Source organism: Hypanus sabinus, chromosome 5 (assembly GCF_030144855.1).
Source record: "Hypanus sabinus isolate sHypSab1 chromosome 5, sHypSab1.hap1, whole genome shotgun sequence".
Classification (NCBI taxonomy): Eukaryota; Metazoa; Chordata; class Chondrichthyes; order Myliobatiformes; family Dasyatidae; genus Hypanus; species Hypanus sabinus.
In genome coordinates, this window is record NC_082710.1 from 45,000,802 (window position 1) to 45,016,538 (window position 15,737).

General features: G+C 38.6%; 1 protein-coding gene across 4 annotated transcripts in view; it reads right to left on the minus strand.

The window, feature by feature from the left end:
* The window catches only part of LOC132394116 (dual specificity protein phosphatase CDC14A-like), a 90,263-nt gene extending 74,528 nt beyond the window's left edge, over positions 1-15,735 (minus strand). Inside the window, exon 1 of one of the 4 annotated variants that reach the window (XR_009512185.1) lies at positions 15,489-15,735. Coding sequence is in view for 2 of the 4 variants with exons in the window: in XM_059969875.1 (XP_059825858.1) it covers positions 15,489-15,621 (133 nt within the window). In the remaining 2 variants the exon portion in view is untranslated. The remainder of the gene's footprint in view (positions 1-15,488) is intronic. The other 3 variants (XM_059969875.1, XM_059969876.1, XM_059969877.1) reach the window with 3 other exon arrangements.
* Positions 15,736-15,737: the final 2 nt, after the last annotated feature.

Genomic DNA, 15,737 nt, shown 5'->3' on the forward strand with positions numbered 1-15,737 from the left:
AAAATAGCCTTAATTCAAGATTTGGAAGCTGGCAACAAAGTAATAATTGGAAACAAATAGGACACTTTATTAGCTATTTCCTTAACCCAATAAAGTGGCCACTGTATGTCCATGGTCTTCTGTTACTGTAGCCCATCCACTTCAAGGCTCAACATCTTTGTTCAGAGGTGCTCTTATGCACACCGCTGTTGTAATGCATGGTTATGAGAGTTTTTGTCACCCTCCTATCAACTCGAATCAGTTTGGCCATTCTCTAAGGTCTCATTGACAAGGCATTTTCACCTATATAACTCCTGTTTGCAAAGTTTATTTTTGGTTTCTCATACTATTCTCTGTAAATTCTAAAGACTGTTGTGCATGGAAATCACGGGATCAGCAGTTTCAGCAATACTCAAACCACCCCGTCTGGCACCAACAATCATTCCGTGGTCAAAGTCACGTAGATCTCGTTTCTTTCCCCCATCCTGATGTTGGCCTGAACAACAACTGAACATCTTGACCATGTCGCATGCTTTTATGCATTGAGTTGGCTGATTAGTTAACAAGTAGGTATGCAGGTGTCCCTAATAAAGTGGCCACTAAGTGTATAGTCCATTGAAGAACGAAGGTAGATGAATGTCAACAGCATGTCACCTTGAACATTTTTGTTACTGCTTTAGTGAGGTCTTGTGATTCTAAAGAGCACAATATAATTGTGTCTTTGAGTTATGTATTATTTAAATTTAACTGAGTGAAATATCAAGAAATTTTGAAAATAACTGGTAATGTTCTCAAATCACAGCACTACAAGAAAAAAAATCAAGCTTGTGATAGGATCACCATGGGATAAACTCAGGTTAGGACAACCAAAAATAAAAAATAATTACAAGGAAGTCCAATTTACATTGTATAACACAAGTCCAATTTGTGATATACTATTACAAAAGTATATATAAAAATTATAAAAGGCAAAATGTCAGAGGATTTACTGGATTCCTATATTTAAATTGAACTAAACCAGTCTGGGGAACTGCAGACCAATTGAGTTAACATCAGCAATAGAAAAGATAATGGAATTATTGTTTAGCGTTTGATAGACAGAAACATTGAAACTGAAATTATATTAGGGAGTTAGAATAAATCTATAAAGTAATTGTGTTTAGCCAAGATGCTTTGATTCTTTAGTGTATAAACAGAAATGGCAGATACATAAATAACATATTTGTTATTTTAAAACACTGTCATTAATATAACATATAGTAGACACTTAAAGTTAAGAAGGAATTAGTTTGGATAGGAGTAATGAAATGGCAAAAGTTAATACCAAACACTAAATAAAATCATGAAATTGAAGATATTATGTCTGATAAAATATAAGGATATGGTGTTCCTTTAAAATTGCTGTTGGAACAACTAGTATAACTATTTGGAATTAGGAATCAAATCTGCAGACAGTACTAATTTGTGGGAAAGGGGGAAGTTGGAGTATAATTAATACAGAGGAGGATTGCAGTACATTACAGGAGACCACTTATAAATTTGGATAGTGGGTGATAATAGGACATGATCTTAAATTTAGGTAGGTGTTACATATTACATTTTAGTATTTGGAATAAGGAAGCCACATTGCTCCTTTTAAAAATAAGTATGTGAATGGGTAGAGGAGCAACAAGTGAGGTGATGCATGCAAAAGCACTAAACAAAATGCAGCATTTGAAGGCCATTTTAAAAGATAATAGCATTTAAAAGTAATGATGTGCAGAACATTAACTTGGCATCTTGCATTACTATGAAGTCTTTTTCTCTATATCTGAAACTTGTAGTACTAGACATTTAAGAAAATTGATAAATTCATCTGCTCTTTTCTGTTCAGTACTTGGTGATTTGATAGTGGGCTCAGATAGATAAAGCGGCCCTTTCACTTGTGGGGAGTTCAAATACAAATACGTCTTTACTAATGATCTGATAGGACATTGTATGTAAATCTCTTTAAGATAGCTAGAAATTTTAAATAAAAATAGTAAATGTTGGGGCTACTCAGAAAATTATATTGGCTGTACAATTAGATCTTTGAAATAACAGATATAGAACAAATCGGATTTCTGGTAAAGAAAATTAGATGGAGAGATTAACTGCAGCTGACCAACACTGCAGTGTTTGCCCTGTGAAAATGTAGTCTTTCCGAAGGCAGTAACTTCCAGCTGAATGAAGTAATTAGAAAAATATGGTACGCTTACTCAGGAAAAAGTAAAAAGGCAAGCAGCAAAATATTATGTACAAATCATACTGTCATTAAGCAAATTATTAATTTAAGGCTGCAATACCAATTTAATGATGAGTATGATTGGAACATAAAAAGCTGCATTATTTGCACATACTATATTTTAATTGTCTATTTAAATCTTTTCAAGGCTTCATTTTGTCACTTTATTAATTTGTCTCAGCTCTGTCAAGTTCCTTCCACCCCAGAACTTGCTTGTTCCTTTTATAGACATGTGTATCAAAGGACACAGTTTTCCAGGCACTTAAATGCTGATGGTTATTCTAAGTATAGTATTAATGAATGGCATAATAGCAATAAAGCTGCTGCGTCACAGCTCCAGTGACTGGCTTTGACCTAGACTTCCAATGCCATCTGCCGAGTTTGCACATGCCTTCTGTGTCAGCATAGGTTTCTTGCACATGCTCTAATTTCCTCCTGCATTCCAAAATTTACAGTCAGGTAGGTTAATAGACCTAAATAAATTGCCCCTTGTGCGCTGACTTAATGGTAGAATCCGGAGGTTTTGAGGGGAATGTGGGGATAATTAAATGGCTTGTGAATGATTAATGTAAAAATGAGCACTTTATGGTTCACATAAAGGGCCTGTTTCCAGGCTATATGTCTCTATCAAATTGTAAAATTAGTTTTGAATCATTTGACTTTTCAATAAATAGACTTTTACTGTGCATTATTGTCTTCTACTTGCTCCTCTATTTAAAACTTACAAATTCCTTTTCACTGTTCTATATGTTACAGAAAATGTATTATTTCTAGTTTTCTAGAATGACATCAACAGTTGTCTCATGGTAGCTGGAGAAGAAAATACACACAAAACATTCATTTATTGATAACATACAGATACAGATGAGGAGCATCATCTTCCATAGAAAATTAGTTTGTTGCCATGTATAATGTACCTGCATGTTCAAAAATATAATGACCAATGATATAAAATTCAGATGTATACCTTACGGTAACAGCTTTGGCTGTTTGTCAGTGGTTGTAAGTTGAAATCATATGCCAGAGACACAGGCTTAAAGTCTAGGCTGAGCCTCCAGTACTTTTCTGTGCTACCCAGTCTGAGATCTATCTTATAAATGAGGTATTAAACTTAGACTCTTTCTATTTAAAGCAAATGCTAAATGACTTGAGGGAAAGTAGGGGGATTCTTGTGGTGTTCTGGTCAAAACTTGTCTCAGTAAGCATCACAAGGATTAAATATTTGATCAATTGCACATTGCTATTTGTGGGATCCAGTTGTGTGGAAATTTGCAGCCAGGTTATTCCTGCAAAGCTTTATTGACAACAGTGCTTTGTACATGTTGATGTTTTAAAAATTGCTAAAAAGCTTTGAATTTACTTTAATAGTGTTGTGAATATCAGAAATGGGTCACACTATTGAAGCCATCTGTTCAACTTATTACCATTTTCACTCATAGGGTAGGATGACAGAATTGTAGAGCTTCTAAAGTCGAAACTTAAAATCCTTTCGAACACAAAATGGTTAGAATTCCTTACATGTATTCTAATTGTTCTAATGAGGCCATTCTGAGACAATTCATTCTTTTTTCTATTTTTGAAAATTCTCAAATTTGGTGAATATAATTTTGCTTGCTTTAAAAGTGAGATCAGTGGTTTGGGCAGTAAAAACATATTTACAACATAAAAATATTAGCTTAACTTTTTAGGTTGGTGAAGAAAATGTATGCGGTAATGAATATTTATCACATCAATCTGCTTCTCCTCCAAAACCACCACAATTTCACATTCTTTCAAGATGTCATTTCCAGCACACAAGTGTAAAGGAGAACAAAATAATTATTACTCCAGAACCAAACAGCACAAAAAAACACCATGAGACCAAATAACACAAAAATTTAAAAAGCACAATAAATATAAATGCATAAGATAGCTTATATAAATATATGGGATGCGTTGGTGGGTGGAGGTGTTGATCAGCCTTACTGCTTGGTTAAGTAACCGTTTCTGAGTCTGATGCTAATGGAATGGATGCTGAGCAGTCTCCTCCATAATAGGAGTAGGACAAACAGTTTATGATCAGGGTTGGTGGGATCCTTCATGATGGTACTGGCCCTTTTCGGGGGTGTGTGTATGTGTGTGTCTTTGATGGCGGGTAGGCTGGTGCTGGTGATGCATTGGGGAGTTTTTACAGCAGCTTCCTGTCTGCAGCAGTGCAGTTTCCACACTGTGCAGTGATGCAGCATGTTAGGATGCTCACCACCACTCATCTGTAGAAGGATGTGAGTGTAGAAGTGCATAGTCCAGCTCTCCTCTGCCTCCTCAGAGAGCTGAGGCGTGTTGTGCTTTCCTGATTGTGTAGGATGAGTTCTAAGATTAAGTGAAAATTCACTCTGTGGTACACTTATCTACAAAGACTGCTACCAAAGTCATGGTCGAGGTATAACATTGGCATGTACCTGTATCAACATTTGGGTTATTCTTAATCCTGATCAGCAGCAATGTTCTAAACAGACAGAGGTTCAATACAGACCAGAACTTAATTGGTATTTAATTCTGCTAAGTCAGCAGCATTCTGAAAGTAGCACTATTGTCACTGCTAACACATCTTATCTATACTGTAAACGGATTGAAACCTTGTAGAGACAATGGGTTAAAATGGTGAATAACCATAAGATATGTATATTTTACCATGATGACAAGATTAATTGTATACTATTCTTTATTTTTTTTTGTTCCCTCTAATTTTATAATGTTTTCAATATTCATATTTCTGTCCATTTTATGCTATTGATTCTAAGAACATATTTTCACTGTGTAATAGCCCACACTTTGTAGAAAATTTTTGGCACAGTGGGAAACGTGCTATCAGATTATTTTGGTTTGGGAACCTTTCCAGTCACTTCTGCAGGACCCAAGGTCCAGTACACTGGGGCTTACCAGTGGCATTTACAAACACAAGATGCACCTCTTTCTTTCCTACCATCCAGCGACCCAAACTATCTTTCTGTAAGAAACAGCGATTGTCTTCTAGCCGTTTGCAATATGGCCTCCTACACTGGAGAAGCCAAACATAGATTAAGTGAATATTTTACTCAGCTCCCATATTTTAGTCTGCAGCTGAGACCCTGAACATCCAGCTGCCTGCCACGTTAATTCCCCATTTCAATCCTACTCTACAGCCTTGTGTGTTGTTACAATGTGGCAAATGCAAGCTTAATGAACAAGTTTGGGCAGATTGAAGCTTTTTGGGCTCAATATCAAGTACTCTGACTTTAGGTAAGTCACTTTTTCTTTGTTATTGTATCAGCAATGGCCAATTTTTGCCTCAGTTTAATTTTATGCTCTTTGGTAAGTCAGGCCTGTTGGGGCATGATCAAGAAACTAGAATAATCTGATCCTAATTGCTATATTAATTACAGCAATAACTTACTTGGTCTCACTTGGTAGCTGGGATATTGCATCATGTTCCACCTATGGTTTCCCAGTATCTATGCTACCGAAAACTAAACTGTTTCCTATTTTTCTCAATTCTGATAAAGGGTCCTAGACTTGAAATCAGTTTTCTGGGAAGCCAGAAAAGTACATTTAAAGTGACTAATTGAACAGTCTCCAGGGCAACCCTGACTAGAAGTGTTCAGTAATGAATGTGCCAAATCCAAAGTATGAATCTTGACCTTTCAAATGCTGGTTGTCCTAGTAGGTATTTCCGCTATTTTCTAATGTATTTTCGAATCCCGCTGTATTTTTGGTCTCTCTTTCTCTCTCGAGTAACACCTGTACTACATTCAGACTAAATGAGAGATCTTCCATTTTAAGATGGCGCTGCTGAAGGCAAGTGACAAGTTACCAAAATAAAGAATAACCCCTTTCCAGTTTAAAAAAGTACTATGGTAAATGATCACCACAAACAATGGAGAGGTGAAGGCAAGGCTGAGTTGAGCAAGTTTGATGCATGGTGAAACCAAGGCGAGGTCAAGGCAAATCTGATGCAAAGCTGGAGTGAGGTTGAGGCATATTCGAGGCCTGTCCACCTAAATTGAGAGTGAAGTTTGATTGATCTAAGCACCAGACCGATTTGGGAAGTTTGGGTACAGGCTGAAATGTGGTGGCAGGGTCCAGGCCCAGGATGTATTGATGCGACAGGGTCAGGGCCTGGTCCTAGAGCGAGGAACGACCTGATGTTTGGCCGACTTAAACGCTGGACCAGATAGGTTAAAAAGGCGGGATGTTGGGACTGGAGCTGAGGGTTGGGTTGGTTCTGCTTGCTGCTCTGTGAAATTTACTCTGATTTTCACTGCACTGAGGCAGGGGCTGTGACCTGCTCCGGCTTCTCCGGGCTTCATGTCTAAGGACTCGCTTTAGGTCTAAATGCTGTTTGCTTACTCTTTTGCTTGCACGATTTGTTTTTCCCTCCTTGCACCTTGGGTGCTTGTCGTTCTTTTTATGGGTTCTTTTGGGTTTCTTGTTTTCTGGCTGCCTGTAAGGAGATGAATCTCAAGGTTGTATAGTGCACACATACTTTGATAATAAATGTACTTTGAACTTTGAAATCTAAAGGCATACTACATTCTGTCTGAAGAAGGAAATCCCAGAAAATTTCTGTTTTCTTTTCAGATCAATACCATCAACATCAGTACTAAAATCAAGTGATAGAAGCATTATCAGAAACGTTTTAGTCACAATAGCTATTCTCTGTATCTGAAAGCGTGTTATTTGGGCAGCTCTCATTGATGAAATGATCAAAATGACCAAGTTCTGAGAGTTAAAAGCAAATGGTGTCCTCTATTATTGTAACTATAGAACAATCAAATGTATTATTGCAGATAGACTGGTTAATGTCTTAATTGATAATTCAATTACATATTAAACAATTTCAGATGTAAACAGATACTCAACTGTTACTTAGGTTCTCAGTTTGTAAGGTGATGTGCTAAGCAAAATATGGACAGAAAGTGCTAAAAGCCTTAAAGCCTAATAGTTCCTTACAATCCAATTTGCACAATATGTTTCGGGTGGTAGTTCAAATAAATTGGAGATGAGGGTATCAATACATTAGAAACGTTTAAATGTCTTAATTTCAAATATGAAGTCATCAATTGTTATTTCTACAGAGGTACTTATTGTGGATAAAATTGGTCAAACTTGGAGTTCTATTTTCCTGAGAATTTCCCATTGTTCTACAACATAACTGACTGACAGTGCTGACTTGGATCAATTAAAGTGGTGCCTTTGTACCAAATCTTGTCTTGATCTTTGTTGCCGCAATACTTCACCTTGCCTCTAACACTAGAATGGAGTTAATCCAAAGGCTGAGTGGAAATCTGATGTTTGTGTCTCTGTTCCAGAACTAAGATCACTACTTTATCTGTCAAGTTACATTATTTGCTCCAAAAAATTGTTGATTATTTCACCAAAGCATACTGCCATGTTTACTTTCTAATTGGCGATAATGCCCCCCATACTAAGTATCTTGGAGGAAAAGTTGTTTTACCAAGTTGTCTGCACATGCCAATTGAGATCCATATCTTAGGAGTCACTTTTCAGCAAGGACAGAAGTGGATGACAAAATTCACCACAGTCTCAAATTACTCCACTAATAAAGAAGAAATGTGTTTTGTAGCCCAAGATCTCAAACCTTTAAACCAAGCTTAAAGTCTACTGAGCAGAAGTGGATCTTCTCCTATCCAGCCTGTTGAATGTTCAGAGATGTGGACTACATACCACAGGCATCTTGAAGCATGGGAGAAGTATACTATTGTGGATTATCTGTACTCACGGACAGGTGTGCACTCCAGTATTAGCCTCCACTTCTCAGTGAATACCCTAAGCACAGAATGACTGATAAGGGCAGTTGGGTTGGGGGAGGACCCTTGCATCTGCCTGTTGCCACACTCTTAAATTGTACACTATTTTGGAGCTCTAACAGGGCTTTGATTTTTAGGAGAGAGAAAAAAAAACATTTTAGAGATGTCTTCTAAGTCAACTTGAAAAGATAACATCAAATATTACATCACAGTATAGACCAGTGGTTCCCAACGTGGGGTGTACGCCCCATAGGGGGGTAATTTGATTTTTAAGGGGGGCAATTCGAGAATGAGTTATTAACAGTGAATTTTTTCTAGTAAGTCTGTGTGAGTATGAGTGTGTGCGCGAGTTAATACATATGTGTATATACAGTATGCATACATAAAAATACTTGTGTGTATGTACATGTGTAATTGCGTATGTACTGTATATATAGTGTATCACCATCATTACAACCATCAAATGGCTTTCATAATTAAATTAATGAATTGACTGATGTAGGAAGGAACGAATGAACAAGTCCAAACGCGTAAGAAGCTCGTACGAGGTCGCGCCAATGCTGCTTTTTGCAGTAGCTCTCGGTTCTTGGTGGTGTGAAGGTGTGTACATTGCGTCATCTCTTTTAAACGGTGTATCTGTCTTTGTATGCTGTAGAAACTAATTGGCATTGTTTTATTTATTTATTATTATTTTAATATCACTTAATGTTCTTTTTTTTTACAATTTCTTAGTAATTTCTTCCTCAGAACTTTAACAGTCCTTTGGTTCTTTTATTTTTCTCTTTCATGAATGCCATGTTCTTTGGAAGCTTGTTTAAACCAAGTTAATGGTCTTTTAGGCTTCTTCCAGGTGAATAGGAGTTCACTTTTTGAATAATAATAATTATATATCACCACAGGGGGCATCAGGATTTTAGAGGTGATTAGGTGGGGCATGGCCAAAAAAGATTGGGAACCACTGGTATAGACCCTTTGGCCCACAATGTTGTGCTGACCAACATTCTCATTAACACTGGTCCATGTCCACTCAAACCAGCAAAGAAGCTTTCAGGGAGGCAATAGTTCCTCTGATGTGGAAAGAGCAGACAACCATTATAACTTGGCTGCCTCATCAAACCTTACCTGCCCCATCTGTGGCAGAGGAAACTTAGAACCTAGAGATTAAAGTGGAAACACCTTGCAATGTAATAGGCATCTCTAAATGGAAGTAGTGTTTGCTTTAGGAAAGCAAAACTACATTTTGAGGTAGAAAAAAGCATGGTAATTAGTGAAATTTTTCTAGTTAACCTAGAATTTACAATGATCTGACCAATTACAGCATATAACCTGCAGGAGCATTCTCAAATTAGGGTTTGAGTTAATAAAGGTTTATGATTTAAAAAAAAAACACATCCTTGTGAGAATAACACGATAATGTACTCTGAAGATAGTTTTGTTAGAAAATTATCATGCAGTATTCTCATTACTAAGTGTCCTGTACTCAAGTGATTATAAGGTAACATGATGAATTGAATGGAGAGAGGTTTGAATAAAGCAGTTTAAAAAGAAACTGTCCATTTGGTGAAATTAGCAGGAAACACGTTCAGGCAGAAAAGAGGATAAGGAAGAATTATACACATCTGGAGGTCAGTACAGTACAAGGTTTCTGGACATTAAAGTAATTCAAAAGAGACATTGGGTTAATAATTTAGGGTTGTATACAGCACCCTCTAATGGTGTACTACCTACTGCCAATTCAAGATAGCATTGCTATTGCAGTATGGTCAATGAATAAAGAATATAAACAGACATGATACCCTTGATCTGATAGTTTTGTGCAAAATTGATAAACAATATGTTATGCATTATGTGATGTGTGGTATATTTGATATTCATGATAGCATGTAACACAAGGTTCCTAAATTAGGACTTATGCTCTTGAAGATAATAGACTGGCATGGCTGCAGATTTGGATAATGGGCAAAAAATGGAGAAGATGGTCTTTTTGAGGTTGGGAAGGTGGGTCTAGTAAAGGTACCACTGCTCACAGCCTCCCAAATAATATTTGAGCTTTCTGATGATACAAAGCTGGGCGATGGTATGAATTGTGAGTAGACTTCGGGAGGAAACAGACAGCCTAAGTGAATGGGTGGAGGAACTGCAGATGAAATATAACATAAACAGTCAAAGAGTCATGGTGAATTACACTATGAAAATGTGTCCCTTGACCCACTGTGTCCATGCCAATCATCAAGTAACTATCCACACTAATCCCATCTTCTGCACTTGGCCCACAGCCTTTAATACTGTGGCATTTCAATGGCTCATCTGAATGCTCTTGCAGAATCAAAATGAGACACAGGTTTAACATCACTGGCATATGTCATGAAATCTGTTGTTTGTGGCAGCAGTGTAATAAATTAATTAAATAGTGTAAAATGAGAAAGGAAAGAAATACTGAAGAAATGTCCATTCAGAAATCTGATGGTGGATGGAAAGAAGCTGTTTATAAAATGCTGAGTGTGTGTCTTCAGGCTCCTGTACTCCCTCCTTGATTGTAGCAATGAGAAGAGGGCATGTCCTGGGTGATGGGGATCCTTAACAATGGCTGCTGCCTTTCTAAATGTTTTAAGTATCTATTTCCATCATCCCTTTAGGTAGAACATTCCAGATTTCAATTGCTCTTTTGGTGCAGGAACAAAATCTTCTAACCTCCTTTAAATATCTTACCCCTTACCTTAAATCCATGTCTGCTGCAAAGGGAAGGTTTTTTTTTTACAATGGCCTTCATGACTTTGTATACCTCAGTCAAGTCCCTCTTCAGTTTCTCTGCTCCAAGTATAATAAATTAATTCTATCCAGTTTCTCTTTGTAGATGAATCAGTTCATTACAGGCTTCCCATCAAAAAGATGACTTCCAATCTTCTGCTTCATATCACCAAACCGATTTCAGATGCAGTTTGCAAAAATGTCATGAATGCCATGGGTTTTTACATTTTGTCCAGTGTTTTGTCCTTATCAAATGCTGAATTAAGTAAATTAATTCTATCAAATGCACTGCACTTATTGACATATTGAGTCACCCCTTGCAAAACATTGGTCACACAGGATTTCCCCTTAGCCAAGGTATGCTTTCACAAATCATCCCACTTCTTCAAGTGCAAATTAATCCTAACCTCTTTCCCTTCTTCTGATGTTGGACTCAGTAGCCTTGTAATTACCACCTTATCCCTGCTGCGCATATTGAATAACAATACCACATTTGCTGTCCTCCAGTCATCCAGCACCTCTCCAGTGGCCAGAGAAGGTTAGAAAATTTATGTCAGAGCTCCAGCAATCTCCTCCCATGCTTTTTATAATAGTCTGAGATACATCTCCATGGGCCCTAGGGATTTCATTTAACCATGTTTAAGCTTACTAAAACATCTAATGCTTTCTCCTTCCTATGGTAATTTATTCTACTGTTTTCAGACTCTCTGCCAGAACTCCACTGTCCTTTTCCATAGTGCAAAATATGAAACACAGAACCATGAACATTGAAGAGTACAGCTTAGAAACAGGCCTTTTGGTCTACAATGTTGTGCTGACCTAACTACATTAGTAATCAATTGCCCAGTGTGTCCTGATGAAGGGTCTCGGCCCGAAACGTTGACAGTGCTTCTCCCTATGGATGCTCCTGGCCTGCTGCGTTCCACTAGCATGTTGTGTGTGTTGCTTGAATTTCCAGCATCTGCAGATCTCCTCATGTTTGCCCAATGTCTTGTGGTCTTTGCTAAATAATTTAATCCATTCTGCCTGCTCAATGTCCATGTCCTTCCATTTCCTGCACATTCATGGGCTTGCCTGAGCCTTTTGAGTGCCTCTGTCATATTTGCCACCACCACCATCCGTAGAAGAAATTCCAAATACTCACTGCATTTAAAAAAAACTTGTCCTACAGATCTCATTTGAATTTACTCTACTCACCTGCAATCTGCAATCTGGTAGACGTTTCAACCTTGGGTAAAAGATACTCTATCTGTGCAACTCATCATCTTATCAACCTCTACCACTCCAGAGAAAACAACTCAAGTATGTCCAACCTCTCCTAGCAACACATGCCCTCTAATCCAGGTAGCATCCTGGTAAACCCCTTCTGCAGCAACTCCAAAGACTTGACATCCTTCCTATAGTACAGCAACCAGAGCTGAATGCAATACTCCGATCTGGCCCAATTAATGTCTGATAAACCTGCAACATAATTTCCCAACTATTGAATTCAGCTCCCTGACTAATAAGGCAAACATGCCATATTCTGTCTTTACCACCCTATCAACCTGTGTAGCCATTCTTTCAGATGGACTTGGACCCCAAGATTCCTCTGCACATTAACATTGTAGAGTCCTGCCATTAACAGTGTACTGTTTCTTTACATTTGATCTCCCAAAGTGCAACACTTCACTTTTGGCTGAGTTAAACACTTATAGGCAGAGAAATAACAGATATTTGCAACTGATCTATGTCCTGTGTGTAGTCAACATAGCAGTTTTCTTTGCCAACCACATGTCAGATGTGAACTTGTTAAAAACAGTTGTTTCCAATTAATTCAACGTAATTCCTGCCCTTCAATACTCTCGTGCAAGGTCCGTACTTACCCTTATCTATAACTATCTTAAAACTCAAGGATCACTATTTGCTAACTTAAAAGTCAGTCATGAGTCCAGGCTCATTACCCACAACTAGATATGGCACCACTTCCTGTTAGATTATTTACATACTGATTTTAGAAACCCACCTGGATGAGCCCAACAAATTCTGCCCAGTCTAAACCTTTTGCACTAAGGAGATCCTGATCTGTATTAGGGAAGTCATCCACTACAACAACCCTCTTGTTTTTTCATATTTCCTTAATCTGCCTTCATATCTGTTCTTCATTGTCACAATGGCTACTGAGGGGTCTGGGGTAGAATCCCATCAGAGTGATCGCACCTTTCTTATTTTTGAGTTCTACCCATGTACACGCTGGATGAGTCTTCCATTATGCCCACTCTGAATGCAGTGTGATATTATCCCTGATTAATAGTGCAATTCCCTTTCTGTCTTTTAACTCTTTCTATACCTTCTCTAAAACAACAGGACTCTGGAACATTAGTCATCCATTCCTGTCCCTCTGTCACAAACACAACATCATGGATCTATGTAGTGATCCATGCTTAAGTTCATTGCCCTTGCCCATAATACTTGTAAGTGCTCATCCCACTGTGTCTATTAACTTGCTCCTGTTTTTACTGTCTAATGACATCTACCTTCCACACAATCCCTCCACTTTCTGACCTGGTGTGCTGATTCCCATTTCCCTGGGGAAAGTCGTTTCAACCCTCTTAAGTAGCACCAGCAAGCCTCTCGGCCAGGATATTGGTGCACCTCTAGTAAAGGTGTAACCCATCCCTCTTGTATGTATCACACCTGCCCCAGAAGAGATCTCAATGAACTGCAAATCTGAAATTCCACTCCCTGCACCAGTTTCTCAGCCACGCTTTAATCTGTTCTGTCTTTCTATTCCTGCTCTGACTAATACATGGCACTGGGTGTAAAAGATTAGAAATATTTATTTAAGACCTCATCTACATTCCCTGGCTCCATGCACAATTTGTCACTTTGGTCTCTGGTTACCCTCTTGCCGTTAATATATTATAAAATACTTCGGATTTTCCTTAATAGAAGTGACATTTTGTGGTTCCTCCGCACCCTATTTTAGGTATTTTAGGTATTCATCTGCATTCTGTGTGGTTTCATTGTTTCTCTGTTCCCAAAAATGCCATAACTACCTCTCTTTCTCAATCCAGTCCTCATTGTCCCTTGACATCTGGATTTTATTTAATCATATTGAAATTTGACTTCCCTTAGTTTAGGACCTTAATTTCCATTCAAACTTTGCCCTTATTAGCAACTGTAAGCTCGCAATGTTATGGTCACTATCTCTGAAATACAGTACTCTCCCGTGGACACTCCCTCAATTCGTCCAGTTAGTCCCAAAGATTTGATTCAGTATTACCCTTTCTGCAGCAGGACTATGTAAAAACAGTATGTTTTAAAATGGTGAGAGACTGAAAGCTGTTAGTTGTTGAAGGTATGACATACAGCAAACAATTAGGACTGCAAATAGTATGTTCGCCATTATTGCAACAGTACATGACTGAAGACATTTTACAGCAATTATAAAGGACGCCGGTGAAACTATATCTGACTTTGCCTCCCCAATGAATTAACACAATGTGATGAATGGAGTGCAACATAGATTCACCAGATTTATTTTTCGGATTGGAAATGATAGACATGGCCTTGTCCTTTTGAAGATAATTTGAGCAGACTGGGCCTATACTCTGGAGTTGAGAAGAGTGAGAGGTGATCCCAATGAACTGTACAAAATGCTAACAGGACTTGACAGGATGAATGCAGCGATGAAGTCTTCTCTAGCTAGCTCGTCCTGAACCAGCGCAACAAACTCAAAATAAGGGTTCGGACATTCACCAGGAGCCAAGAAGAATCCCCTTCACGAAAAACTAATCAGTAAAGCAAATAATATTGACATCTGAACACTTGTACTAAAGATCTAAGGTTATCGACCTTGTGGACCGGATAGCAATTAAAACATTCAAACTTTGTAAATTGCTGAATGGGCCACTCCATTGCACTACCCTACTCATTAAAGAGTGCACAGTAAGTCGGATGTTATTTATTAGCGTACTTGACAGGCACCATAATTTTGCATAGATTTCGTACGTCCTCAAACTTTTAAAAATGCGACAGTCATCCCTCGGATCTCAAATAATAATTTGCGAAAAAATTAACATTGAATAAGACTGCGGAAAACTTTGGTAAAATGTTTACACGCACATGACAACTGATGATTTTCACAGCAAACATCATTATGTATGTGTATTCCATAGACGTATACTGAGCAGAATGGCGCACATTTCTTCCCAAACCATTTCCTCATTTAAACGGTGACAGTTAATGACAGATCCCATTTTTAGCCGTGGCTTTAAAATTCACAGCGCCGAGTGCTTACAGCATCAACTCTTCCAGAGTTAAGTCTCATTAGTTTCTTTCCCAGAAGAAAAATAATCGCTTCCTTGGCAACATAAACAAAACAAATGACTCCCAGGCACAATTTTCAACTGCCTTGTGATCCATCCCGGTTCCTGTAATGTGCCAACGGTTGGCAGCTGTGAGACGTAGTGGAGCGGGAATAGATTTTAAATGCAATAATTTGTTTTGCCTTTCAGCTGGCGTCTGTTGCTTTATATTTAAATAATAATTGAGGGAAGAGAAGCAACAATAACAAAAATGGATAGAGCAGTTGCCTCTCCAGAGAACCTGTTTAGATTCTCATTTATGCCTCTGCCCGTCCATTAGCCCCGCCAGTAACAATAAGCGATGTCGCTTTTCTCTCTGGTCTCCCCCCTTCCCCATCCCCATCCCCCCCGCACTTGCCTCACCTTGCATCCTGATGTAAACATCGCTCCCTGCCCCTGCCGCTGCCGCCGCCTGCTGCTGCTCTTCCTCCGGCTTCTTCCTGACCGAGCGCCGCTTCGACACGCACCCTCTGCGCTTCTCGTTCTTCCTCTTCATGACGCCCGCAGCTCCTCAGCTGGCCACCGGTGGCGGCTCTCCATGCAGAGCCGTGGCGGGGACACCACCGGCAGGCAACTGCCCCTACCCCGCCCGGTCCCCCCCTAGTCCCCCAC